A 25,955-nucleotide genomic window follows, 5' to 3' on the forward strand; every position below is an offset into this window, starting at 1 on the left:
AGTTAGGGACCAAGCTAGGAAAGCTAAGGCCCAATTGGAGCTAAACTTGGCAAGGGATGTTAAAGATAACAGGAAAGAATCATATAGGTATGTAGTGGCTAAAAAACAAATTAGGGACAATGTAGGCCCCCTCTGGAAACTTTCAGGAGAACTGGCTACACAGGACTTGGAGAAGGCTGAGGTTCTGAATAGCTTCTTTGCCTTGGTCTTCACTGGCAAAGGCTCTGACCGCACCACCCAAGTCTTGGAAGGTGGACGCAGGGACTGTGAAAACCTAGACCTTGGGCCCACTGTACGAGAGCATCTTGTTCGAGACCATCTTAAGAACTTGAATGTACACAAGTCCATAGGCCCTGATGAAACCCATCCGCGGGTCCTGAAGGAGCTGGAGAATGAAGTTGCAAAGCCACTGGCCATCATATTTGAAAAATCATGGCAGTCAGGTGAAGTTCCTGATGACTGGAAAAAGGGAAATATAACCCCCATTTTCAAGAAGGGGAAAATGGATGACCCAGGGAATTACAGACCAGTCAGTTTCACCTCTGTGCCTGGCAAAATCTGGGAGCAGATTCTCTTGGAAGGCATGCTAGGGCACATGAAAAACAACAAGGTGCTTGGTGACAGCCAGCATGGCTTCACTAGGGGGAAAACCTGCCTGACCAATTTGGTGGCCTTCTATGACGGGGCTACAAAAGTGATGGACAGGGGTGGAGCAGTTGACGTCATCGACCTGGACTTGTGCAAAGCGTTCGACACTGTCCCACATGACATCCTTGTGTCTAAATTGGAGAGACATCAATTTGATAGGTGGACCACTTGGTGGATAAAGAACTGGCTGGATGGTCGCACTCAAAGAGTTGTGGTCAACGGTTCAGTGTCTGGCTGGAGACCAGTAACGAGTGGTGTCCCTCAGGGATCGGTGTTGGGACCGGACTTGTTTAATATCTTTGTCGCTGACATGGACAATGGAATTGAGTGTGCCCTCAGCAAGTTTGTCGATGACACCAAGCTGTGTAGTCTGTTGATATGCTAGAGGGAAGGAATGCCATTCAGAGGGACCTTGACACGCTTGTGAGGTGGGCTGATGCCAACCTCATGAAGTTTAATCATGACAACTGCAAGGTCCTACACCTGGGTGGGAGCAATCCCAGACACAGCTACAGGCTGGGCAAAAAAGGAAATTCATGGTAGTCCTGCGGAGAAGGGCTCGGGGGTGTTAGTCAATGTGAAAATGAACATGAGCCAGCAGTGTGCGCTTACAGCCCAGAAAGCCAACTGTATCCTGGGCTGCATCAAAAGGAGCGTGACCAGCAGGTCGAAGGAGGTGATCCTGCCCCTCTACTCTGCTCTGTTCTCGTGAGACCTCACTTGGAGTATTGTGTGCAGTTCTGGTGTCCTCAACATAAAAAGGACATGGTACTGTTAGAACAAGTCCAGAGGAGGGCCACGAGGATGATCAGGGGACTGGAGCACCTCCCCTATGAAGACAGGCTGAGAAAGTTGGGTCTGTTCAGCCTGGAGAAGAGAAGGCTGCGTGGAGACCTCATAGCAGCCTTCCAGTATCTGAAGGGGCCTGCAGGGATGCTGGTGAGGGACTATTCATTAGGGACTGTAGTGACAAGACAAGGGGTAACGGGTTGAAACTTAAACAGCAGAGGTTTAGAGTGGATATAAGGAAGAAATTCTTTACTGTTAGGGAGGTGAGGTACTGGAATGGGTTGCCCAGGGGGGTTGTGAATGCTCCATCCCTGGCAGTGTTCAAGACCAGGTTGGATGAAGCCTTGGGTGATATGGTTTAGTGTCAGGTGTCCCTGCCCATGGCAGGGGGGTTGGAACTAGATGATCTTGAGGTTCTTTCCAATCCTAACTTTTTTATGATTCTATGATAGAGAGATAAGAATACATTTTGATGCACACTGTAAGCAATTTCATACTTAATAGATAAAATGATCAAAAGTCCAGCATGCTGTGGCACTGGGCAGACCAATTTCTCCTCCCCTACTAGAACACTAGAAAAACTGCTACATGAAATAGTTTCAAATTCATAATGCATGGCATGGCAAGGATTTCCTTTAAGTAGCCCTTATTACACAGTTGTAACTATATACATTTGATTTTGGAAGTAATGGATTATTTCTCTACAACAGCAACATATTTAACAATTTGCATTTCATACAAAAGTCAATGTCTGGGCTTTCCAAACCAGAATGTGGTGAGTGCAGTTGCACCCAGATTCTGCTTTGGTTTGTATTGCTGCACTGTGATAGGAATTCGGCCCATGTTCCAAAGGCCAGAGTTTCTGTGCTGAGTTCTAAGTCTATATTGCTTGGAGATGAATTGCAGATGGCTTAAGCTTTCAGTCACAACTTTCCTACTTATACTCCCTTCTTCTGGCATTTCGAGTTCTTTTGTACAGCACACATGTTCTCGCGAAGAGAGCTTTTTCCACCTATACCTGCAGATAGAAAGGTTATGATTTGATGCGTGGTTTTATATGTCTGCAGTCACTAGATATCAACAGAGTGTTCATGTGGTCATTATGTGGCAACCTGCTGGACTAGAGGATCTAATCCAGGGTGAATGATCAATTTTATGTGACATAAATTAATTTTGGCCATAAATGGCCACACTTTTTCTCCTGGTCTAGTGGGAGGTATCCCTGCCCATGGCAGAGCGGTTGGAACTAGATGGTCTTAAGGTCCTTTCCAGCCCAAACTGTTCTATAATTCTATGTGCATATAAGTGTGACAAAATACTTCTCTTGTAGCAAGCAAGTGAAAATTCACTACAGCAAGTCTTGGTTTAACTTAGCATTGGAACAGAAAAATACAAATGTATCACATTTCAAAGGTATTAAGGTTATTATTTTTGAGGCTCCTTTGCTTCCTATTGGTTTATGTATATCTGAATAATGAAAGAATTACAGCATACTGATTGGTTTAAAGTCTTAATAGATAGCTTCAGCAAAAGTCAGCTGGCCTTTATGATTTCTGCAAGTACAGATGTCCCTATCCTTCCACATTTGAAAGCCAGTAATTCACAGTATTTTCTTAAAGAGTATGTTCTCTCCTTAGACTTTTACTCCTGTAAAAATTAGATATGCTATGATCACTGAACAGTTAACATCACCATATTTGAGGAGAGGTCATAATTTACATTACATCAGCACATCAGGGAGCTTAGAGTAACAAGTTAGTCACAAGTATATTAGATAATAATAATAGCAGTAACAACAACAATAGTAAGAGATCCTTGCCTGAAAATAGGGACAAACTCTGAAATCAAGAGACAACCTGAACTGATGGCAGAAGTGGACCTGAACTTCCAGGCAATGCCTTAGGCACAAAATGTTACAGGCTGACAGGTTCCAAGATGGGTAAAACTTCCTTGGCATACATTTACTCAGTCATTATTCAGTTCCACCACTTTTATAGAGTTCACTGCTGTGTTAGTTTCTTGCTTACTATAAGATTTACCTGACCTTCAACAAACAAGTGGACGATATCCCTGGAAAGAAATAGGTATGTATTACACAGTTTTAACAGCATTTTTTAAGTCATGCTACTACCTAATGGCAAAGAATAGAATTTTTGTAATTTGTAGGTGTTATTCAGGAACAACAGAGATGCTAGTGCTCAAATTTGGATGAAGCCAAGCAAAAAATGTGTTTTTTGTTTTGTTTCTTTTTAATTGCAGCTCCAGCTAGAAAAGCAGAAGGGAGAAATTCTTGGGGTAGTGATTGTGGAATCTGGATGGGGATCCATTCTACCCACCGTTATCCTGGCTAACATGATGAATGGAGGCCCTGCAGCCCGTTCAGGAAAACTAAGCATTGGAGACCAAATTATGTCCATTAATGGGACCAGTTTAGTTGGTCTACCTCTTGCAACATGCCAAGGGATCATAAAGGTACCCCAAACTTACAACTATAGGCTCTAGATTTTAAGCCACCAGAGATGTAATATTCTGTCAGATCCTGAAATTTTATTCTGGAGATCCTGAAGATCTCCAGCAGATATGATTTTTCATATCAGTGAAAAAAACCACCCCAAAAAGTAGTCTTGTCATTAGCAAACAGTAAATTTTTAAACAGAGATTGAGGGGTGATAATGTACAGAAATCTAGGACCGGAGAATTGGACTGAACTATTAACAAATGGATCCAGGTCTGAAAAACCTGCCTAAATGAAGTTTCAGGATTCCCCACAGCTTCCAAATTCAAATCAGGATTAAAATCTACTGTTCTTCTTTGAGCATCATGTAGAGGAAACGAATGGGACTGGCAGACTACAAAACAGATCAAGTGAATATATGAAGATTCCCCAGACACAGGGGAATTTCTGAGACTACATCTAATGTTTGCAGATTTACCAAGAGCAGCAGCAGGAGATTAATAAGCCAGGCAGTGGTAAAAGGCAAGATGTACTCAGTTTTGGTTTCTCTTGAAAACCTTCTTGAAGCTTCTATAGTAATTGAAGGCAAAGTTTTGATATGTTTTGTTGGGCCAAATAGTTAACAACAGATGTCTTTTGACATCAGGTGTTCTTTCTTAGATCAGGTGCTTTACATTCTTGCAATTAGGAAACCACTAATGAAAGATCAAATTAAGATCCATTTTAGAAATATTAACTTTGGAATATCTTACAGGGTCTCAAGAATCAGACACAAGTCAAACTGAACATTGTCAGCTGCCCTCCTGTTACAACTGTCCTTATAAAACGTCCAGACTTAAAATACCAGCTGGGCTTCAGTGTACAGAATGGAATTGTAAGTTTCTGTGTTTGGTAACTGGTTTGGGTTTGGTTTTTGTTTTTTCTTTAAAGAAACACACTGAAATTCTGAAAAATCTTTGCACATGACCCTTTTTGTGCTGTGATCCCTTAGTTTATCAAAACTTTATAATCACGTCTCTGAGTAATATAATGTGAATGGACAACACCAGGAGAACAGTTACTGCCATTCTTGAGAGAATTTCCCACATAATACAGCCACAATATTTATAGTTCCGATTGTTTGATGTCGTATCTGGATCGCCTAGTACATGTGTAACTATCATTCCTGTGCCAGAGCTGCAAGAAGAGTTATGCTGAAACAGGTTTTCACAATTACAGCATTCTAATCTTAGCTCTAATCCTGTTTCTCTTTTTAACTTTCAGTACATACTCACCAAAACTTTTATTTTTTTTTTCTGGTGTGCATAATTTATTTGTATTATGTGGCAGTAAGCATAAGAATGTAATTGTGACCTCCTCCTCTTAAAACTGAACACCTCTCATTACAAGTAATGGTGTAGGTTGTGGCCCAGGTATCTGTCCTTTGCATGCTGCAGTTTCCCTACAGTAACAGCAGCAACAGAGAATTAATGCGGTAGGTAACACCCAGTGCAGCTCAGGGTCCTCCTCTCATGGTTCTTCCTTCCCAAACCATTCTCCCGAACCTTTCCAAAGCAAACTCCCAATATAACTAACTCAGGTAGCCACCTGGCCTTTCTGGGGCTGATACTAGCATTAGGACGTGTCTGTAGTGCAGTACCATCACCATCTCCTCTTCCTCCAGTCTAGGAAAAAAAATAATCAGGCTGCTCACACAGAAAACCACATCACAAAGGACTGTGGGCTCTGGTCCCCTGTTCTGTGAAACTCATCGACAGAAGTTGCCAGATTTCTGTTGCCACCCTTGGAAGAGTAGCAGGTAACTATAGGATATAGTTTATGGGTCTTACTATGTTTAGCAAACATAAGGCTCATGAGTAGCTTTTTATCTCTGCTAGCCATCTTTAAGTTATTACTGTACCTAAGTTTGAAGTGTTCCCGTGTAAGAGCACATATGATATAGTCACAGCAGAGATTGGTATAGAGAACACTGCTACAAGTCCAGCTGGAAGCACTCTGAATGATACCTACCCCAGGATGACATCCTGTAGAAGCAGAGGTTTAAAGTATTATTTGTCATGTTTGGGATTAATGCTCCGACACTTGAGTAGAGAGAGTTCCATAAAATACAGAAACATCAGGTGTGTGGCATATTTCTGTCCTCCTGTGTCTGTGCTTAATCCCCTTTCACCTATGCGTATGTGCATGTCAAGCACAGGTGGGTATGGTTATTGCTAGTAGCTCACTCTGTGTTAGGAAATCCAAGTCTTGGGTTAAAAAGAATGAATAGGATGGGATCTGGTTTTATGAGATCTCACAGAGGGTGCCGAGAACAGCATGTAACATTGATGAGGCATTATTTCATAATGGCTATCCTTTTTCCATCTATGCTCAGATGGTGCTATGTCAGAAAGACAAAAATAAGGAACAATGAGCAATACTACAGTGTGTTTATCAAGTCTTTTAGGAGACCTGTCTCAGCATTGGTGGTGTTGGGTTAGGGCAAGGGAAAAGAATCATGCTGAGGAGGATCAGAAGCACAGCGTGTCCTCACATGGACAGAGGTAGTGACAGCATTGTCCCAGCTGACGATCTCACATAGTTGGAGCCTTAGTTTAGTGTAATCTACACTGTGGCTGTTTTCTTGGCATAGCATGCTCACTCCATCTACTGGTCATTTATCACAATCACAACACTGGATGGTCATAATCCATTCCAGTAAATGAGTAACATTTAAATAACATCCAATATAAACTTTACCAAATTCAGCATAAAAAATCGTTCTCAGGTAACCAAAAAGAAAGCCTTGTAAGACATTTAATTCATGAAGAGTCTCTGTTTGAAAACAAATGCCATTGAATAAGGAGAGATTAACATCTTTTGTTAAACTGCTACAGACAAGCTTCTGGGCCTCTAAGTCTTTCCTCAGACTAACTCTCTTACCTCAGTAAACGTCTGAAAATATGACTGCAAGTACATCTCCCTGGTATTTTGACAGCAAACTTTTCAAAAGCGGTTTTGTAATTGCCAGCAATTGTTCCAAATTATGGCAGGATTTAGAAAGAATATAATAGAATCATAGAATAGTTAGGGTTGGAAAGGACCTTAAGATCATCTAGTTCCAACCCCCCTGCCATGGCAGGGACACCTCACACTAAACCCTATCACCCAAGGCTTCATCCAGCCTGGCCTTGAACACCGCCAGAGATGGAGCATTCACAACCTCCCTGGGCAACCCATTCCAGTGCTTCACCACCCTCACAGTAAAGAATTTCTTCCTTATATCAAGTCTAAACCTCTGCTGTTTAAGTTTCAACCCGTTACCCCTTGTCTTGTCACTACAGTCCCTAATGAATAGTCCCTCCCCAGCATCCCTGCAGGCCCCCTTCAGATACTGGAAGGCTGCTATGAGGTCTCCACACAGCCTTCTCCAGGCTGAACAGACCCAACTTTCTCAGCCTGTCTTCATAGGGGAGGTGCTCCAGTCCCCTGATCATCCTTGTGGCCCTCCTCTGGACTTGTTCTAACAGTACCATGTCCTTTTTATGTTGAGGACACCAGAACTGCACACAATACTCCAAGTGAGGTCTCACGAGAGCAGAGTAGAGGGGCAGGATCACCTCCTTTGACCTGCTGGTCATGCTCCTTTTGATGCAGCCCAGGATACAGTTGGCTTTCTGGGCTGTGAGTGCACACTGCTGGCTCATGTTCATTTTCTCATTGACCAACACCCCCAAGTCCTTCTTCGCAGGGCTGCACTGAATTTCTTTTTTGCCCAACCTGTAGCTGTGCCTGGGATTGCTCCGACCCAGGTGTAGGACCTTGCACTTGTCATGGTTAAACTTCATGAGGTTGGCATCAGCCCACCTCACAAGCGTGTCAAGGTCCCTCTGAATGGCATTCCTTCCCTCCAGCAGCTCAGCATTAGCACAGTGAAGAAATAAATGGCTTGCCAGAAGAGATGTTATTAGCTGTGTTACTACTATGCCCTCACCTCAATATGCATGCAGCTGGTACTTGTTTCTGTGCTCTCCTGACAGCAGTTTTGCAGTGGTCCCTTTCCCCACCTCCTCTCATCAGTGTAGTGTGTACAGCTGTACATTAGTGAATAGCCCATAAACAACCTGGACATACAGAAATACTACCTGAACTGGGTTTTGTTTGCATAGGGTATGAGGAAGATGCAAAGCCTGAGCCGCTGCAGGTGACTGTTTCCGATGTGTTTTCTGTACAGTTTAATTAATGTAAAGCCTGAAGTGTGTTTCACGGAGCACTAGTAGTGCCAGCTTTGGAAGTTTTAGTTAGGTAACAGCACAACAGCATAAATCAGTGTTAATCTTGCAAAATTCCTCTTGCACTTATGATCCAAATATTCTTCCTGGGTCTTCAAAGCTATTGATGTATCTTTATTGCATGTTCATAAAATGTATCTAAAATTTGAACCGTAAAACAGTAAGAACAAAAATACTGTGCATACATGTGAAACAAATATGAATGTTCTGTGATGGGAAGGTAAACATGAGTTGTTCCGTCAGCCACTTTCTGAAAATTATGTTACACTTCTTTTAAAATGAGGATATTTAAATAGAAGTGGTCCTCTCATATCACGTCATCATCTTGTTCCTTAGATTATGCAAAATGTGTGGATTACAGTAGTATTTTTACTGCTAATTAATGCACAATTTCTCAGTCATCTACCCCATTCTATCTAGATATCTCAGGTACTTACCCCATTCCTCACTTTGGACAACTCTATCTGAATATACGGTAAAACTTAACAGAATGGACCATTTATTCTTTCCTCCTTGCCTTTGTTTCTATTTATTTAAACTGTCCAGGGAAATAAGATACAAGGTTTGAATAGAATATTAAAAGGGTGTGAGATAAGGATTATAAACATTTTAAATGTTCTAAACCTGGTTTAATAGGTTATATTTATGGCATTTACACAGAATGAGTAATTAAGTTTGTCTTGCGCTGCTCTGTCAATGTTTTCCTACACAATGGACAGTTGCAGTTAAACTGATGGTGAAGCTTCTGAAGTTTCACATCTGAGGCATTGCAGCTTGTCTAAGACATTGCAGAATCTGTAACAGCTGAATGGATTGTGCGGTTTATACCTTTTTTCCTTCTTTTTTCTTTCCTTTCTCCAGTTTACACAGTAAATAGAGTGCAGGCTTTTGCCTACAAGAAGACTGAGCCCCATCATGCTTTATTTAATAATAATGTAGCTGTCACTGTGTTCATGAGTACAGCAGGCTAAACAATCCTGGCTGAATAGAATCCTGCTTAGTGGTACTGCTCAGCTTAAACTTGCCAGCCCACTGGCTGGAGACAAAAGCTTTAATGCTCCTTTGAGTGGGACAGGAGCCATGTAAATGTGTGCTTTAAGTACTGTGTATTTCTTCACACCTGCACTGTCTCCAGCTTAACAGGACCAGTGAGGCCACAGAGCAACTTGGGCTCTGTGTCTTCTTTCTATCTCATTAAAGGAGTTTTAATGCTCACAGAGCCTACTCCCTTCCCTGCAAGAGGATCACATTCTTTAAAGAAGAGACCACTTCTTATGTCTGAGGCTGTTAGAAAAGAGAATTTCACTGATTGTATTAAAAAGTGCTTTCAGAGCACACAATGAAAGGTGCTGTGGATAGATAGACAAGCCATTATCTTTTCCTTTACACCATGGGAGCAAGAGGTCACATTTCCATTTGCTCTGAAAGCTTTTATTTCAGCTGGCTGTACTGTCTCTATTTTCTTTTATACCCTGAAAAATATATATACAGGGTTTCTTTTGGCACATTCTGGTTTCCAATTGCTGCATAACAATCTTCAATAGCAAGGAACAAACTCTTATTCTAACAACGAGTTGAACTGAGAAGCTTCCTATAAAAGAGAAGATGTGTGTAGTACAGCGTATCTTGCCAGCTATGTGATTAAAGCTGACAAGCTGCAAACCAATATATTATACATGACTAAAGTTCAAGACAAATTCGATTTTGTGAAGGGTTCTCATGGTGCCTTTATCCATAAAAGCCCATCAGAAATACTTCATGAACCACAATGGGTAAAACTCAGCCAGTAATGATAGTGTGTTAGAAGATAAATCTCAATGCAGGAGAAACATTTAAGTTTTTTGGGGATTTGTTTTGGGGTTTGTTTTTTTTTTTTCTCTCTCTGAAGGTTCAGATGGGTCTTATAAACAAAACTGTATTTTTGCTCCTATATATTTAATAAATATTTGATTTATTAAAACATATATTTAAATTATTAAGATATATCTAGTATATATAAAAATTATATATTTTTTGTATCAGATAACTTGAACTTGAGTAAGAAGGGACTTCACTTTTTTGTTTATAGCATTGTTATTTGTGAAGAGGAATTTAAAGGAAACTGCTAGTGCCATACAGAAAAGATTCTGGTCAACCACAGACAAAAGTTTCAGCTTCAATATATTCCGCCTCAGCCATCTCCCCATGTACTGTGTTTTTGAATTAAATTACAAATTCACTAGGGACACAACCCACATCTTATTGTATCTGTATTTAGTTCTAAGCAAACTACCAGATCTCAGCAAGCAAGAATTCTTGCCATAAAATTCTAACTATCAACAGTAACTGCAGGAACAGCCATCCCTGGATGCTCTAGCATGCCTTTCTTTTCCACCAAGACCAGATTTTCCTCAGTAAACAAAAGGCGAATCTCAGCACTGCTAAGCTCTGCTCAGGTCCACAGATGCAAACCAGACATTATCTGCTTTATGAGCTGCATGAGCTTAGTCATTCGAAGTAATTTACCAACAACTTCTATCTACCATACAGCTGTTTAGTCTGTCAGGGAGGGCCCTGTTGCAGCACAGATGCTGTCATGGAGAAGGAAGCATTATTTAAAATTCCCCATTCTGGATTGAGATTTTTCTTTCTGCCTGTGCATTATGCATGTTGCAACAGCAGAATAATTTTCAGTAGCAGTGTCTGCAGGGACTGTGCTGGGTGAACTTGTGCCTAGCTCTTTACTGGCACCTGCAGCCATCAGTTGGAACAGTGGCTTGACTTGCCTTCTTCCTCTTGAGCTCCCTATGGCCAGTAGCACTGTAAAACATGGAGAAAATCAATGGCTCTGCAGAGCAGAATGCCTTTTTGAACCTGCAGAGGCAAAAGGAACTGTGCTGAACACAGCCTGTAAAAAGAATCCAAATATGTGCATTTCATAGAATCGTAGAGTGCTTTGGGTTGGAAGGGACCTTAAAGCTCATCCACTTCCAATCCCTGCCACAGTCAGGACACCTTCCACTACAGCAGGTTGCTCCAAACCCTGTCCAGCCTGGCCTTGAACACAGCCAGGGATGGGGCAGCCACAGCTTCCCTCAGCACTGTGTGCCAGAGCCTCACCACCCAAAAAACCAAACAAACCCAAACCAAAACTCAACCAAACCAACATTTAAAAACATGTAAGTATTGCTTAGTACTTTTCACAAGTATCCTCTGGAGTCCTTTGAGTGTCAGCTCTCATTATGATATATTAAATGCTAATAACTGCTCTGTTATTTAATAAACTTTGCTTTCTTTTGGCAGATTTGCAGCTTGATGCGAGGTGGAATAGCTGAGAGGGGAGGGGTAAGAGTAGGACATCGTATTATTGAAATCAATGGACAAAGTGTTGTTGCTACTGCTCATGAGAAGATAGTACAAGCACTGTCTAATTCCGTGGGAGAGGTAAGAAAACAATCAAATACATCATCAAGGAATTAACTGTTGAAGGAATTTATGTTTCATTTGAAAAGTGTCTAACATAGTATTAAAACCACCACCTCAGTAAATTGGAGTTGAGCACCAATAACAAATAGTTAACATTTTTTGAATAATTAGATACATACTACAATTTTTCCACTCATTTTCAAGAGTTCCTGGCATGATTCTGACCCTTCAATCAGCTCTCTGAATTAAACCAATTAAGGGAAGAAATCACTCAACATCAGCTATTTCATGTTAGCTATGAAAACGTCTCTTGGCTTATCATTATAACATGTCATAGAAATAAATCAATATTCAAAGGGCTGAGAGATTCAATCTTCAAATTTATATATCGCTTAATCATTTAATTTCCACTTAATGTCTCCAACTTACCTTGGGAATAAGACCTCGCTCTCCAGTGTTTTTAGAGAAATCAGCAATCAGTGAACAAGATCCTGCAGTTTATATAAATCCCTACTGAAGGGAATGACTACTGGCTGTAACCAGAGTAAGGTATAACAATAGAAAGCAAAGACAGCAAATCAGCTTGTTAGAACCAGAAAACTTTGAACTAGAAATGTTGGTAACATTCACAGCTATAGAAACCAGGACGATAAATGTACTTATACCCCAGAGAGAGTAAGACTGAGCCTTATGGATTATTTTAAACTAGTAACAATTCTGTTAATGTCTGTGTTAACTCAATTGACAGATTCACATGAAGACTATGCCAGCTGCCATGTTCAGGCTTCTAACTGGGCAAGAGACACCCCTATACATCTAGCGTGGGATTCTTGCAGCAAAGTAACTAAATGATTCCATCAAAGCTGAAGAGAATTTTGTATTTTGTATGAACGAAAGGCTTTGAAGCTGACCTGAGGACTCTGAAACAAGGACCACACAGGTGTCTCTGCCTTTTCTCTCCTTCCTTTTTATTTCTTTGCCAAAAAGTGATGAGAGGGATGGTCCAGGACAGTAATCACTGACAGAAACCTTTGTAAAGCATTTAAGTATTTTGCAACATCTTCTAAACATTTTTCTCATAAAAAACATATTTATTTGTAACCTTTGTGTGGAGTGATGTATGTATGTATGTCTGTCTTGTTTGATAATACGGTGAATGTGACTACTTGATGAATGAGACCACAAGAAGTGGTAAAGAGAAGCAATTAGAGAGAGTGATGGCTGCCTCAAGTAACTAAAAATCCCAGTACCAGAAAGTGATGGCTTTGCAGAATTTTAAAGCTGGTGCCGAATAGATGGTATTTCAGTGGGGGAGGAATGTCTGCAGTTAAAGCTTTTAAACTCTAATGTAAAGAAAACCACTGTAGTACTTGGTATTGTTATGACAAGTGTAACCTGTTTGGCAAGGTGTGAACATAAACATGTAACAAGTGTTTCATATGCTAAATAAAGAATAATTGCCACAAGATTAAAATCAAAATATTTATTTAGATACATATTTATTTTTAATGCTTGTGATTTTTATGGTTTAACAGAGTTATTTCATGGATAACTTATTGCACAGGTTGTGTAATGTATGTGCTGGGCTGGGCTTCTTTTTTTTTTAAGTTTTGCATATTACCTTCTTGATTCTATTAGCTCAAAATGGGAAAGCCATGCTTACCTGTTTCTGTCTTTTATACAGCATCCGTATTCCTAAGGCAATGTGTTCTGAATGTAAATTGTTTTGACAAATAACCTAGCACCATCAGCAGTATTAGAATGTGTATAGATAAAAAATAGTAGTAAAGTTGTATTCCTTCTCACATAAATGTTAATTGGTGTAACTTTTCATCTAGGTTTTTTTCTTGGCCAAGGCCTTGAAGAAAATACACTGTGACTTAAGAAGCCTTACCATGCAGTAACTAAAGAACTTTAGATGACTGTACTTCAAGGAGTAGTGTGTTGCATGCAACTGACCTTAGGAAAGAATTAACCTACTATCACTAATAAATCTGAAATAATAAAGGAAGCTTGCTTATTTTGTTTGTTGTGTAGGTTTACGTAATGAAAAAATCCAAGTAAAAGACCATTTAATTCTTCATCTAAGTGCAGTTGCAATTGTAATTTTTTTTAAAAGGAATTATCTCTCCAATTAGGAATTTGTGTGTCATTAGTATCTTGAGTAGGTGCTTTCAGTTAGCATACCTTGTTGCCACTGGATGTCACTGTAACTTCACATCAATGCAGAAGCATGCTATAATTAAAATAGATTAAAATGGATAATTCTGTAAAACTTAAACTACCCATCTTCAGCTACATTCCTTTGTGACCTTTTCACAGGATGTCTGCCCAGCTCAGAGTGACACAAATGAAACCAGTGTATGATTTAACCTCAAATGGAAACTAATGCTACTGACAAGCAGTACTGCAAAAAAAATAAACCCTTGAAACGTCAACCTGTGGTAGGTTCTTTAAGAGAACCTTTTATTTAAGGCCTTTCCAGTTTCCTCTGAGAGAGCCAGGATGAAGCTTGCACTGGAAGACATTTTTGGCAGACCTGTGTTTGTGCTGGTAATCAAATTAGCATCAATGATAATTACTTTTGGGTTATTTTTTAAGATAAATGTTAAATAAATTGTAAAGGGAGCAGAACCACAAGAACATGTTTTAGTAACACAATTATCAAGACTGCTACTTGGAGATTGGAGTCAGTTCTTCTTGAACTAGTGTTCAAGGCTCTGCTATATAAAAATTCATCTCACTTCCTATTAGCATTCATAAGAAGTCTGTGAAATAGGCTTTTTGGAAATGCAGAAGTTCAGAGACTTCTTCCGTAATGCATCTTTTGGTCACAATTCGCAGAGCTAACTTCAATGTCAGCTTTCAATAACATACACTACTCCTTTAATGAACTCATGAGCAATCAAAACAGAGTAAAATAAACCACACTGCAGCCACCACTGCAATTTAAAAAGGCAACGGGGGGGGGAGGGGGGAGGGAAGGGAGCATCAGGAGGGGGAGTTTCATGCCTGGCATGAAAGACACTGGGAAAATGGGTTACAAGCAGCACTGTATGTGTGTGTGCATCACCTTTATGTTTCTATCCAAATCAGTTGTTGAGAAGGCAAAGTCCGGAAACACTTTTTATTAAAACACTGATCGTAGTTAAAACACTTTGAGGTACATTAAATAAATACAACTTTTAAGTTGTACAGCCCGTCTCTGGCACTTTTGCAGTGATTTTCAAGAAATGCTAGGCAGCATTAGCAGCATTTCTGTAAGTACAGTGAAATAAACACGCTTCTGGTTGGGAAAATGTTTGTTGAGATCTGACTACAAATCAGTTAAAATTTGCAAAAATGAGAGCCAAAATTTACATTCAAAAACAGGCGTTCTCCTCCTGCTGTGTGAAAAAAGTGGAATTCCAAAAGAAGACACTTTTTCCTTTTTAAGTCATCCACTACTTGTATTTCTCCCAGTCCTGGTTTCTTCTGTAATTATCTTTGCTGGGATCACATACCTGTGAATATTATCAAAGAATGGTCTCCCGGCAAACTCCAATTAAACTGTGAGGCCTGTCCCGCTGCAAATGGCGAGCGATATGGGACCTACGTGAGAATGCAACTGGGGAGCTCAGAGCACCACAGCTCTGAAGATGAATTTCTTCTTGAAGTCTGTTTCTAGAGGTATTCACATTCTGCTGGGAACTTGCAATTACCTGTTTAAAAGGACAGGAATTGAGAAGTTAAAAGTGGGGAAACAGGGTAAGAAATGTTTTCATTTAAAAGGTTCAGTCCCTGAGTATTAGTTCACTTGAGTTATCTAATAATGGAACATCCACAGAGAAGTTCATGCAGCCATCTGGAGAGCCTCTCACTCTCGGTGTGAGATAGAACTGTTCCTCACAGTCAGGGCTGAGTACTGGCTACCAGAAGCACAGTTAGGCTTGAAAGACATCAGTCATCATAGCTATGCCTGAGTATTGAATCAACAATGGTACAAACAAGTACTTTGTTCTCTCTACACAGAAACCTGTGGAAAAGGTGGCAGCTCTGCCTTCTAACTGACAAATACAAGTTTAATGCAAATTAAATTCGTCTCTTTCTTTGAAAAGATGTTACCTTTGCCAAGGGTGGAAGGTGACTAAAACATGCAAGCTTGGTAAACAAACTTTCTGGTGTTCATAGAAATGTCAACCTACTTCACAAATCTGGATTATGCAAGTATTTTACCAAAAATTCTGTGGCTTCTTAAGTAGATTGCTGGGATGGCCTGGACTTTCACTAGTTAATAATGGGTTTTATATAAAAAAAACCCCACAACCTACTAAAATCATTTCTTTAATGCAACAGAACAGTATTTCTCCCTGGACTTAAGAAATCCACACAGGATAAAACCTGGGCCATTAGTTTCTAGTTTTATGATCTACATAAACGCTCATGTTTTTTACATTGTTTTGTTTTGTGAGAAAGTGTTTCTTTCTTTCGAAGAAAACAGTTTTCAGCTTTCTAACCTTGCTGATTTAATGACCTACACATTTTGTTAAGCAATAAAACTGTTAAAATTTAATTCCATACTAAAACTATTAAGTATGTCATGATAGTGCTGCTCTTCTACCCATGTGACTACAGAGGTTACAGATACGGTGGTACTTCTTTGCTCTACGTCACAGGTAACAAAACCCCATCTTTCAGCAAGCTTTACTGAATGCTGTATGGTTCCTGCTACAGATCAAACTATCTCACATGCTGTTTAATTGTTATTACATCCTATTTTGGTACTTGGCCAGTTTTGCTCATCTGGGGATCAGCAGCCTTATAACCATAGATACGATGCTATCTCAGAAGAAGGGGAACTGCCCTCAAACACTTATACTTAATTGCCTGTACGGCTCTGAAAACCCTACAGGTACACTGAATATGGTTAGTGCTAAGAGCATTATGCTTTTCAAATCTGCCAACAGAAAAAGGAACATAATTTCTATAGCTATCATTCTGGTAATGAGACTAGCATGAGGTGATTCTTCAAAACCTGCAAAAAAGATGTATTACTAAACATGCATTAGATAATACAAGTTCCTGCACAACTACTACTTCCCTTGTTTTATGGTATTTTTTCCAGGCCTTGTGTCTGTTTTATTCTCATTCAAGGTGAGAAGATGCATTATTCCTCCATTTGGAACAGCAAAATTTCTCATTTTTTTCTTAAGACTAGCAAGAGACATTCTCATTCTTCTAGCCAGGAGTAAAGGTAACTGCATTGTTCTGTATCTCTACCCATTCTTTTCAGCTAATACCTTATGCTGTGCAAATACATTTGCCTGAAAAAATAACAGAGCCATGTCAGTTCTGTGTATCTCTCTGTGTATATTCACCAATTCATATATGGAACAATCACAGCTGCAGAAAGATGTTGGCAATAAGAGGGAATGATTATCAATGTGTAAATCAGTTCCCTACAGATCTCCTAGGATATTGCTGGGTCCAGCTGAAGAATTTAAAATGCATTTATGAGCACTTCAGTGTAAAATGCACTGCTGCCCAATAAATGTAAACAATTCCTTACTGTAAAAGAAGGAGTTGTCTGAACTATTTAAAACTGTAAAAACATTTAAATACAGTATTTGGCTAGCACAGTTGAACAAATCTTTAAACATGCATGGCCTACCTGGTCTATAATGTTGGCACTGAAGATGGCTTCTTCCATGTGTCTTTCATCAGATTTTATCACTGATCGTATGCTATTCACTACATGACGTACTTCTGGAGGGAGATTACAATTTGAATGTTCCAAAAATTTTGCCACTAAAATTTTTGTGTCTTTGTAAGTCTTAAGGTCCACTAAAGAGTATGGTCGCTCTTTCGAAACTCTGTGCAAAGCCTTTGGCTTCGGGTGTAGATCAAGTTTCCTTGCATCCCTTTTTTTTCCAGTTGGTAGGACACTGCTCAAAGAATGCTGACAAGCAGAGGCAGCCATATGAGAACCAGAAACAGGAACTAAAAAAGGGGGGGAAGAATATCTTTAAAATAATAGTTAAAAAAAAAAAGAAAAAAAAAGGCAAAACACACACTGTCACAGAAGTTTTTGCTTTGTCATAAAATGTCTGTTTTGTCTGGAGAATAACACAATCTATGCAATTAAGGAAACACTGCAAAATGTGTCATTTTAGCCAGGGGTCAAGAGTAATGCTTTCCCCATGGGCAAGAAGGACTGCATTTAGGATGAGCGGCTGGGTAATGACAGTACTTCATAAACCACAGCCATTTTTTGTCACCTCTGCTTTCAGGGACATCAGCTGACATTAGTGGTAAGGGAAATGCCAGCTACCAAATGTTAACATCTATAACTCATAATGTTAGCGCACACACCCCACCCCCTTGTTGCCCCAACTTTAAAGGTAACGTTCTGCTTATTTCTAGGCCTCAAAAACTGTAAGCAGTGAATAATACAAGAGAGATTAGTAGAAAATACAGACAGTGTAAAAATTCTAAACTAAAGCAGAGGACTTCATTTGCAGCATTTTCAGTCAGAGGCTGTTTCAATTGGCACTGTACATCATACACATGCTGTCAGTGATTTTTCTGCTCCAGATTTTCCAGAGCTTCTTTATCAGAAGCTTTTAATTATTTTTAAAATAAAAGAAGGAAACTGTATAATCCTGCTGTACAAAACTGATCCTTACCTGTTTCTAATGTAGCTGGAGATAATCCTGCATCTTGACACTGGCTACATATAGGAGTCCAGGCACAATTATCACCTTCAACCAGAGAGAGAAAGAGAGAGAGCAAAAGAGAGAGTGCACAATCAGGCCCTGCTATCCTCTGCCCAAAGCAAAAAACCCAACCCCAACATTGGAATCTTTCAGTATCTCTTCTACAGAATGAAACTACTCTGAAGAAATACTACTTACAAGATGTCCATTCATAAAGAGATGTTAGTATACACGGAAAAGTCCTGCAAGCTGTTAAATGAATACAAAGATATTGTTTCTACTTGATGATTTCCCCTCTCTCACACAGCTATCAGATCCTCAATACTTCAGGCTTCTAAAGTCTGAAGCTATGTAAGGCTTTGTGCAAGAGGCAGACTTCAGACTTTCCTGTATTTCCTTGGCAGTTTATATTAGAAAATGGGAAAAACAAGAAGAATGAATCTCTCTACACAACCAGCAATTTATTCAGTAGTTCTACCTCCTTTCTTTTATAGATACTCATTCCTAGCAGGACAAACGCTATACACAACAGACTAAATTGATGGTCAGGTGACCGCTGTGGTTACCTATGATCCAATCAACAGCAAGTGGTTACAGAGCACCTACAAATAGCTCTGGACACAGTTGCCTTCTGGGATGCCAGCACAAAGCTCACTGATGATGAGATCACTATAATTGCCGCTGCAGTCTCTTGGATTTCAAGCTTGTGATAGTCAAGATGGAATAAACCTTCACATATATGCAAAGGCTGTTGACATCTGTTGCCAAAACTGTTTTCAAACTGTTCTGAAAGTCTATGTAGATTATATGAGATTTTCTTCCATATCTTCAGGGAAAGTTCATAATGAAAAGCTGGTATAATCCTCTCTGGTAGAGTGGATAATTAAATGAAGGTAAAGAAATGTAAGGTGCCACAACCATAGAAAATCTGTAAGAAATTAAGGGACACAGCTTCTATTCTGTCTTTAATTTGCTTTATTATGCTGAAGTATTGCAACACATGAATCATGGCATGCTTATTATGAGTAGACACTTCAGAGATTCTGTCTTCCCACCCATTTATTATACTGCTTAATGTACTGCTGGCACAGTCAAAATTATACCACTGTACTACCAGACATTATCTCAAATTATCTGGAACACATGACACTATGGTAATTGCTCAGGCACTTAACTGATATAGCCAAACAGCCTATCATATTTGATTGCAAATTAAGTTTATTGTCACAAGCATCAGTGCTAGAAGTTCATTTTGTCCTCCTTTGCCAAGATAAACATTACAGGGAAAAGACAGGAAAACATGCAAATCTACAGTATGTCTCTTACCTGAATTATCAGTGTTAATGACACATAATTACAGCTCTGTCTTTCATACAGTCAGTCTATTTGACCAGTTGTTCTACTCCAAGATGACTTTAAAAACTAAGTGTATGTTACACCTTGCTAAAAAGAAACCAAACTAAACCCAAAACAACCCAAAAACCCCTAAACCCCCCCAAATGCCAACCAAACAAAAGAACACCAACAAACTCCAAAGGCTTTTTCTTCTGTGTTGATGGAGCTCAGTCGGTTCCCTTTATCTTTGTCTACTGCTCAACCCTGTGGATGTATTTTAAAATTCTGCAGTGAACACCAATAGCCAGTTTTGAGAAATCCAGATCAAATGCCTTTTTTAAAGTTACAAGGACTGTAAAAACCTTCAGCTGTGTGCCACAGCTTCAGGGCTGCTACGTGTTACCAGAATTGTGCTGCTTCTCACCAATGTATGACTTCCAAATAAAGTGCAACAAAAAGTAGAGGAAGGGGAAATGAAGTTGTGAAAACCTTCACCAAGTAAAATCTCACAAGCTGTAGTTAACAAACATGCAAATGAAAACAACATGCACTTCTAGACTCAACTGCTTCTGCTAAGGATTTCATTTGAGAGTCTTCTGTGGGGAGCAAAAGAATGGCAAACTAGGTAAGCACAAACACATCCCCTCCAAGTTACTCCTTCTCTTGCTCCCCCTCTGCTTTGTGTAGATCAGTAACTCTAGAATCATCCCTACTCCTTTATTAAAATCTTTGCTAAGACCAGTTACATCTTGGTAATGTTCCAACTGTATCCCTCAAATCATGTAGGGCTAAGAACTTGGAAATTAACCAAAACAATTCCCATAATGCCACTTTTGAAGAAAAGATGATGGATGTATTTAGGACGGGTTAAAAATGAAGGCAGAGCATCTGTTCTGCCAGGTGTCCCAGCAGTCAGCTTAACACGTAGATATGGCTGCCTACAGCAATCTCTCAAACACTACTCAGAGCATACGGAACACAACACTGAAAACTTGCAGACTGGGATCCAGAAGAGGGAGGGCTGTTCTTATCTTTGGCACAGCAGAAAGGATTCAGAAATTCCTACTTAGTATCTGCATGACAGCTTCATAGCATGTCTACCTTAGCAGAGTAAATTTCCTAAAATAAATGCAGACTTCTAGATTAAAGATTCACTTTTCCTGGACAGGATGTGCCAGATTTCTAAGGATAAAAGACATGCAATTATTAAGCTAAGTATGAGATTTCTGAAATTTACAGAAAAAGAATAATGATGCAAAAAGTGTAATAGAGCCAACACATCCTCTTCCTAGGTGAAAACAGCATTTTGTCTACTTTAGAGCTAGTCACATGATTCTTCCTCTAAAGCCCTTAAAAAGCCCAGTGAATGCATCTGGAACAGCAGAGTCTCTGATATCTTACAAAGTTTGTAATCTTTTTTTTTTTTAAGCCACTTTTCCAGGTTACCAATATGAATTTCTCATAACAGCTTACATCTTTTTGTAACACCTGCACCTTTCAAATGGTTTAGACACTTCTATGTCCCTCTGATCCAGCCATCCTCTTATATCAAACTTCTCCACTAACAAGCAGATTTTTACAAAGGTAATAATGTTCAGCTAACAGTGTTCCCTCTTGTCTTCCCTACTTGCCTAAAAGGAGATTCATAGCAAAAGATGCCTGTACACAACAGCCAAAAGCTTTCATTCTCATTTATCATTTTGTCATGGGCTTCATCTTTCATTTCTTTGTAATTAAAAGTTTTTGTGGTACACTCCAACTCACCACTACACAAGCCCACCTTCAGGAAACACAACCCACTGTACTACTAACATGACAGCTCAGGTACTCATTTCCTAAACAGACCCCAGTTACTATTCAACTTCTTAATTCACTTTCTCAACAGTAATAGAAAATTTGCAAAAGGCACACGGAACTAAAGCCATCACGCATAAGCCAACCCTCACTGGAACACTTTGTGTAACTTCCAAGAACACCAATTGCTACATAAATCACACACCATTCATTTGTTTCATGCTCCACCAGCCTTGAGGTACTACACCTACCTTCTGTACAAGACGAACATGATACAGGGTCACTAGTTGATCGGACTATATTTGAACTTCGGCAATTTGTAACATGATGCTGCTGGACTGTTCTCTCATTGCCACTCGCGTATGACGAAGTATCTGTGGGCCCAAAACAGGGAGAAGTCTGGGAAGGGACAGGAGGCTGGCTGATGTCTGCACAGCAGATTTGCTTTTGCTTCAAAGGTGGTGTGGCATTGCTTCCTTGAGCAGAATTCTGCAGTTCTGACAGGCTGAAATTCTCCAAGGAACAGTCCAAGGACCTGACACAGGCACAGTTCTTTTCCAGTCCTTGAGACCTGTCAGTAGAGGCTTGGCTGTGGGAACTGTCATCCTTGTCAGGAAAACCCTGTGAGTGAGTTCTGTGGAACCTGCAGTGGGTGCTGCAGCTCTGGTCCATAAGCCCTTTGGGGGCTGCAGAGCAGGGAGAAAGATCTGCAGAACAGAGAGACCCCTGAACTTCCAGCGAACAAAGATCTTCGGAGGAGTAGCTATGGTCTGGGATATCAACAGTCTCAGAGACCATAAAAGAGGTGCTCTCGACAGAAACTGCAAAACAAGCAGAAAAAAATAAAGACTTCTTGCCCCTCTTCTCTCCTCCCACCTCCTCTTCCCTCACTTGAAATTTAGACTTTGATATGTGGATGTGAAATCCACATCTATGTATGATTTTAATGAACTAGCTTCTGTAGAGACACAGCAGCAATTGTTAACAGCAGCACTTAAAAACTAGTCACCTTCAGTGTCACACTCCATTGCAGTTGTCAAGCAGCAAGGCTTTTTTAAAATATAAATTACTATTTAGTAGGAGTTAAAGGTGGCCACTGGTGGCTCTGGAAACTAAAATCCTACTTCACAGAACAGATTCCCTGTGTGTGTAGGAAGAGAAGCTCCTCGCTAATCTGTTAGGCTATCAGTCTCATTCTGGATTCTGGGTGAGAGAGGACTGTTTCTGTTTCTTGGACCACTCTGTCACCACCTCTCTGCCCATAAGCACACTAACTGAGAACACCTCCCAGACTATTCATCAACACAACATGAATGTGATACGGAAAAAATACTTAATGGAAGTTTTACTAAAACACTTATTTCATACAAACTGCTTAACATCTCATGATCCACTGAGGCCATAATTTTTCAAAAGCCCTCTATAGCAGCAGACATGGTAAGGAGGCCCATTCTAGGAACTTAAACTTTAAACAAACATGCTCTGTGCTGCTACTCATCTACTTGCATTCACAACATCTACACTTTAGTCAGCAAGCTTCTTATTCAGGCTTCTGGAAACTGTGCAGGAAATTACTACCTGGAAAAGGCACATGGACTATTGGGAAGGCCTGCATGACCACCAGAAGCAAACTGCCAGTTATGTGTTACTCTTCGAAGAGATGCAAGGGCTGCCACATATGCCTCAAAGGGCTTCACAAAACATGCTTTGTTGAGCATAACTCTCAGTTGATGACTGTGAACAATCTGAAAGCAAATCCTTCTTTACCCGTGGGGAAGGGCAGAAAAGAAGGAAAAGTCCACTCAAATCCCCTACTACATCTTTATCAAGTAGACAAAGACAATGCTATGATCACCTTGTGCACTGAAGTCCACGGTCATGTTCCTCTCACCCAAGCTTGACTCTGATATTTGCTGATCAGCACCAGTGACCTGAATCAAAATTGGGCATTGAAACAGCACATTAATCTGCAATTTACCACAACCAAGTATATAGTGCCGACAATTTTAAGAACACATCTGATAATGTGAAATAACTACTACCTAAAGCTGTTATTCAGACTGAACACTATTTAAAAATACAGTATTTTACAATGTCTTTGTGTCAGGAACAAATGCAGGGCAAAGAAACATGCCTAAAGCAATTCTTATTTTTTCCAGAATCTACAAGCTAAATTCATCATGAGTTCATTGGCAGCTGGGGCTGCAGGCCCACATTACAAAGCTTAACAGCTGCAATGTTTAAAACTACGGGGTTTATTACAATCTCTTTTTCACAGTCTGCATTTTCCATATTACACAGTTTTCCCACCACACTTTATCATCCTCAAATAGGATAGAGAAAAGTAGAAACTATAAAACAAAGCACAAGAGCAGTATTTTCCTCAGTTATTTGCTGAGATGTTAACACCTAACATATTTTTAGGCCACACATCACCATTGCCACCAAAGGTGGCCAATGCAGGATGCTCTCCAGCCCATCAGGTTGCTGAAGGGAGATACTAGGACTCACCTTTTTTTTGCAGAAAGGTTGGATTTAAGTGGGTAACTTCCCTTCACTTTTGAGAATCATGCAAACACAGCAGAGAATCAGTCCTACTGGAAAGACTTGATCCATAAACACCTGAAATTTAGGAAATCTTCTTTCCATTGATTTTAGCAGAGTTTAGATTTCACCTTATTGCCAATCTCATTAGATTTTTAGCAATTCTTTGGGATCATGATTGTTTAAAAAATTGTTCCAATAAATAGCTGGTAGCAATACGTGAGAAAAATATAAGAAGTCAAAAGGAATGAGATTGATACCATCTTTAGCAGAAAACATCTTATCTGCTTCTGTCTCTAGGGCCACAATTACCTAGTGAAAGCTCATTATGGTTGGTGACACGACCTGGAAATAACCACCAGTCACCTCTGTGAAAAACTGAAGAGTTTAATCTGTAACTGGCTGTCTAAAAAACTGAACGTGACCCTATCACTCTGAAGCTATTATGAAAGAGAGAGCTTCCAGTGCACAAGGCAGTGTAGATTAATGCACATATATACACATATATGTATTCAGAGCTTCTTGTGCTAATTAATTTTTTTCTACATCTATCTATTCATAGCTTACTGAGATCAGGGAACTTCTATTACAAATTTATTTTTTAAAAGTGAAGTCTAAGGGTCAAGAAATGCAACTCTAAGCAAAGAAGAGTACCAGGCACACTTTAACACAGCAATAGTTTGATAAGAGGACTGGGAAGCAAAAGCAAAAGCACTCATTGTCATGGGTTCAGCCGTGACAGTCATTTTTCTCCTTCTTGTAGCTGGTGCAGTGCTGTGTTTTGACTTCTGGGCTAGGAACAGTTGCTGACAGCGAGCATGTTTTGAGGGTGTTTTTGTTCAAGGCCTTTTCTGAGCACATGCTCTGCCGGGGAGCAGGGGAGGCCGGGAGGAAGGAGAGACAGGACACCTGACCCAGGCTAGCCAATGAGGTATTCCATACCATAGCACATGATGCCCAGGATGCAACTGGGAGAGAGAGCTGGAGGGGTGGAGCTCTGGAGGAAAATGGAGGAGGGAGCACGCGGTGCTCGGCCGGGCAGGGTGGAGTGAGTTATGGGTCGGTGGCTGGTGGGGTGTTGTATTCTTTTCGCTTGTTATTGGCTTTATCATTATTATTTGTAGTAGTAAATGGCAGTAGGGATTTTGTGCTGTGCCTTAGCAATTAAACCGTTCTTATCTCAATCCGTGGGGGCTACATTCTTTGGATTCTCCTTCCTAACTCTCTGGGAGTTGGTGGATCAAGGGGGGAGTGAGTGAGAGTACTGTGAGGATTTGGTTTAAACCATGACACTCATGTTTTTAAACAATTTGCTTGGAAATTGGAAATGTCTTAAAGGATCTTTCCTTATGGAAGCAGACTATCACATCTGTGGCTAAAGAAAAAGAAAAAAAAAAGTGGTGTCATTCAAGTTGCAGACCATTCCTGGGAACTAACTGTGGAACTGCTGCCAGCTAACTGGAAAAGTAAGAAATGTTCTCAAATGTTCTTTATTGCTGGAAAAAATCTTAGACTGTGGAAGAAATTACATGTTTTGAGGGTGTTTGTTTCTTTTTAAAAATCAAGGAGCTCTTTTTGAATCTATCTGGTTTCATAAATCCTTAATCATTGACGGAAAGTATCTGCTGAATATTTGTGCTGAAACATTTATTGACTACCTACATTCTCCCAGTCATCTGGCAGCTGTAGTGACATTGTCTGGTAACTATAAAAAGGCCTACTACCTATGCAATGAGTTACATGGAAGGCTGAGTTTGGCTTAGTTTGGTAAAACTGTACTAGTGAAAAAGAACCATCTGTAGCTTTGATGTAGGAAATTTAAAACTACATTATTGCAAGTATATAAAGGAAACTTAAGGCTTGTGAAGAATTTGGCTTAGCAATTCCTGCAATCAAAATATTGCATCTCTCTCAAAAAAAACACTCTTACAGGCAGAAGAAATACACACATTGTACTTACATGCCTTAGTTCCCTATTACACACTTTTAGATTACAACAGTTCAATCTTCATGACTTCT

At 39.9% G+C, this 25,955-nt stretch overlaps 2 protein-coding genes across 6 annotated transcripts in view; one reads left to right on the top strand and one right to left on the bottom strand.

Moving 5' to 3' along the window:
* APBA2 (amyloid beta precursor protein binding family A member 2) overlaps positions 1–13,579 on the top strand; it is a 93,176-nt gene extending 79,597 nt beyond the window's left edge. For 2 of the 4 annotated variants that reach the window (XM_031045980.2, XM_005145676.4), the window contains 4 exons: positions 3,697–3,909; positions 4,647–4,766; positions 11,446–11,586; positions 12,317–13,579. In XM_031045980.2, the coding sequence (XP_030901840.1) occupies positions 3,697–3,909; positions 4,647–4,766; positions 11,446–11,586; positions 12,317–12,388 (546 nt within the window). In that variant the 3' untranslated portion in view covers positions 12,389–13,579. The remainder of the gene's footprint in view (positions 1–3,696; positions 3,910–4,646; positions 4,767–11,445; positions 11,587–12,316) is intronic. The other 2 variants (XR_004549958.1, XM_031045981.1) reach the window with 2 other exon arrangements.
* A 1,083-nt stretch (positions 13,580–14,662) lies between these two features.
* Positions 14,663–25,955, bottom strand: part of ENTREP2 (endosomal transmembrane epsin interactor 2) — a 115,856-nt gene continuing 104,563 nt past the window's right edge. For both annotated transcript variants that reach the window (XM_005145674.3, XM_031045973.1), the window contains exons 8-12: positions 23,248–23,323; positions 21,644–22,213; positions 18,234–18,308; positions 17,219–17,547; positions 14,663–15,269 (exon numbers count right to left, since the gene is read on the bottom strand). In XM_005145674.3, coding sequence (XP_005145731.2) covers positions 15,084–15,269; positions 17,219–17,547; positions 18,234–18,308; positions 21,644–22,213; positions 23,248–23,323 — 1,236 coding nt within the window. In that variant the 3' untranslated portion in view covers positions 14,663–15,083. The remainder of the gene's footprint in view (positions 15,270–17,218; positions 17,548–18,233; positions 18,309–21,643; positions 22,214–23,247; positions 23,324–25,955) is intronic.

This window comes from Melopsittacus undulatus, chromosome 9 (genome assembly GCF_012275295.1).
Source record: "Melopsittacus undulatus isolate bMelUnd1 chromosome 9, bMelUnd1.mat.Z, whole genome shotgun sequence".
NCBI classification, from domain to species: domain Eukaryota; kingdom Metazoa; phylum Chordata; class Aves; order Psittaciformes; family Psittaculidae; genus Melopsittacus; species Melopsittacus undulatus.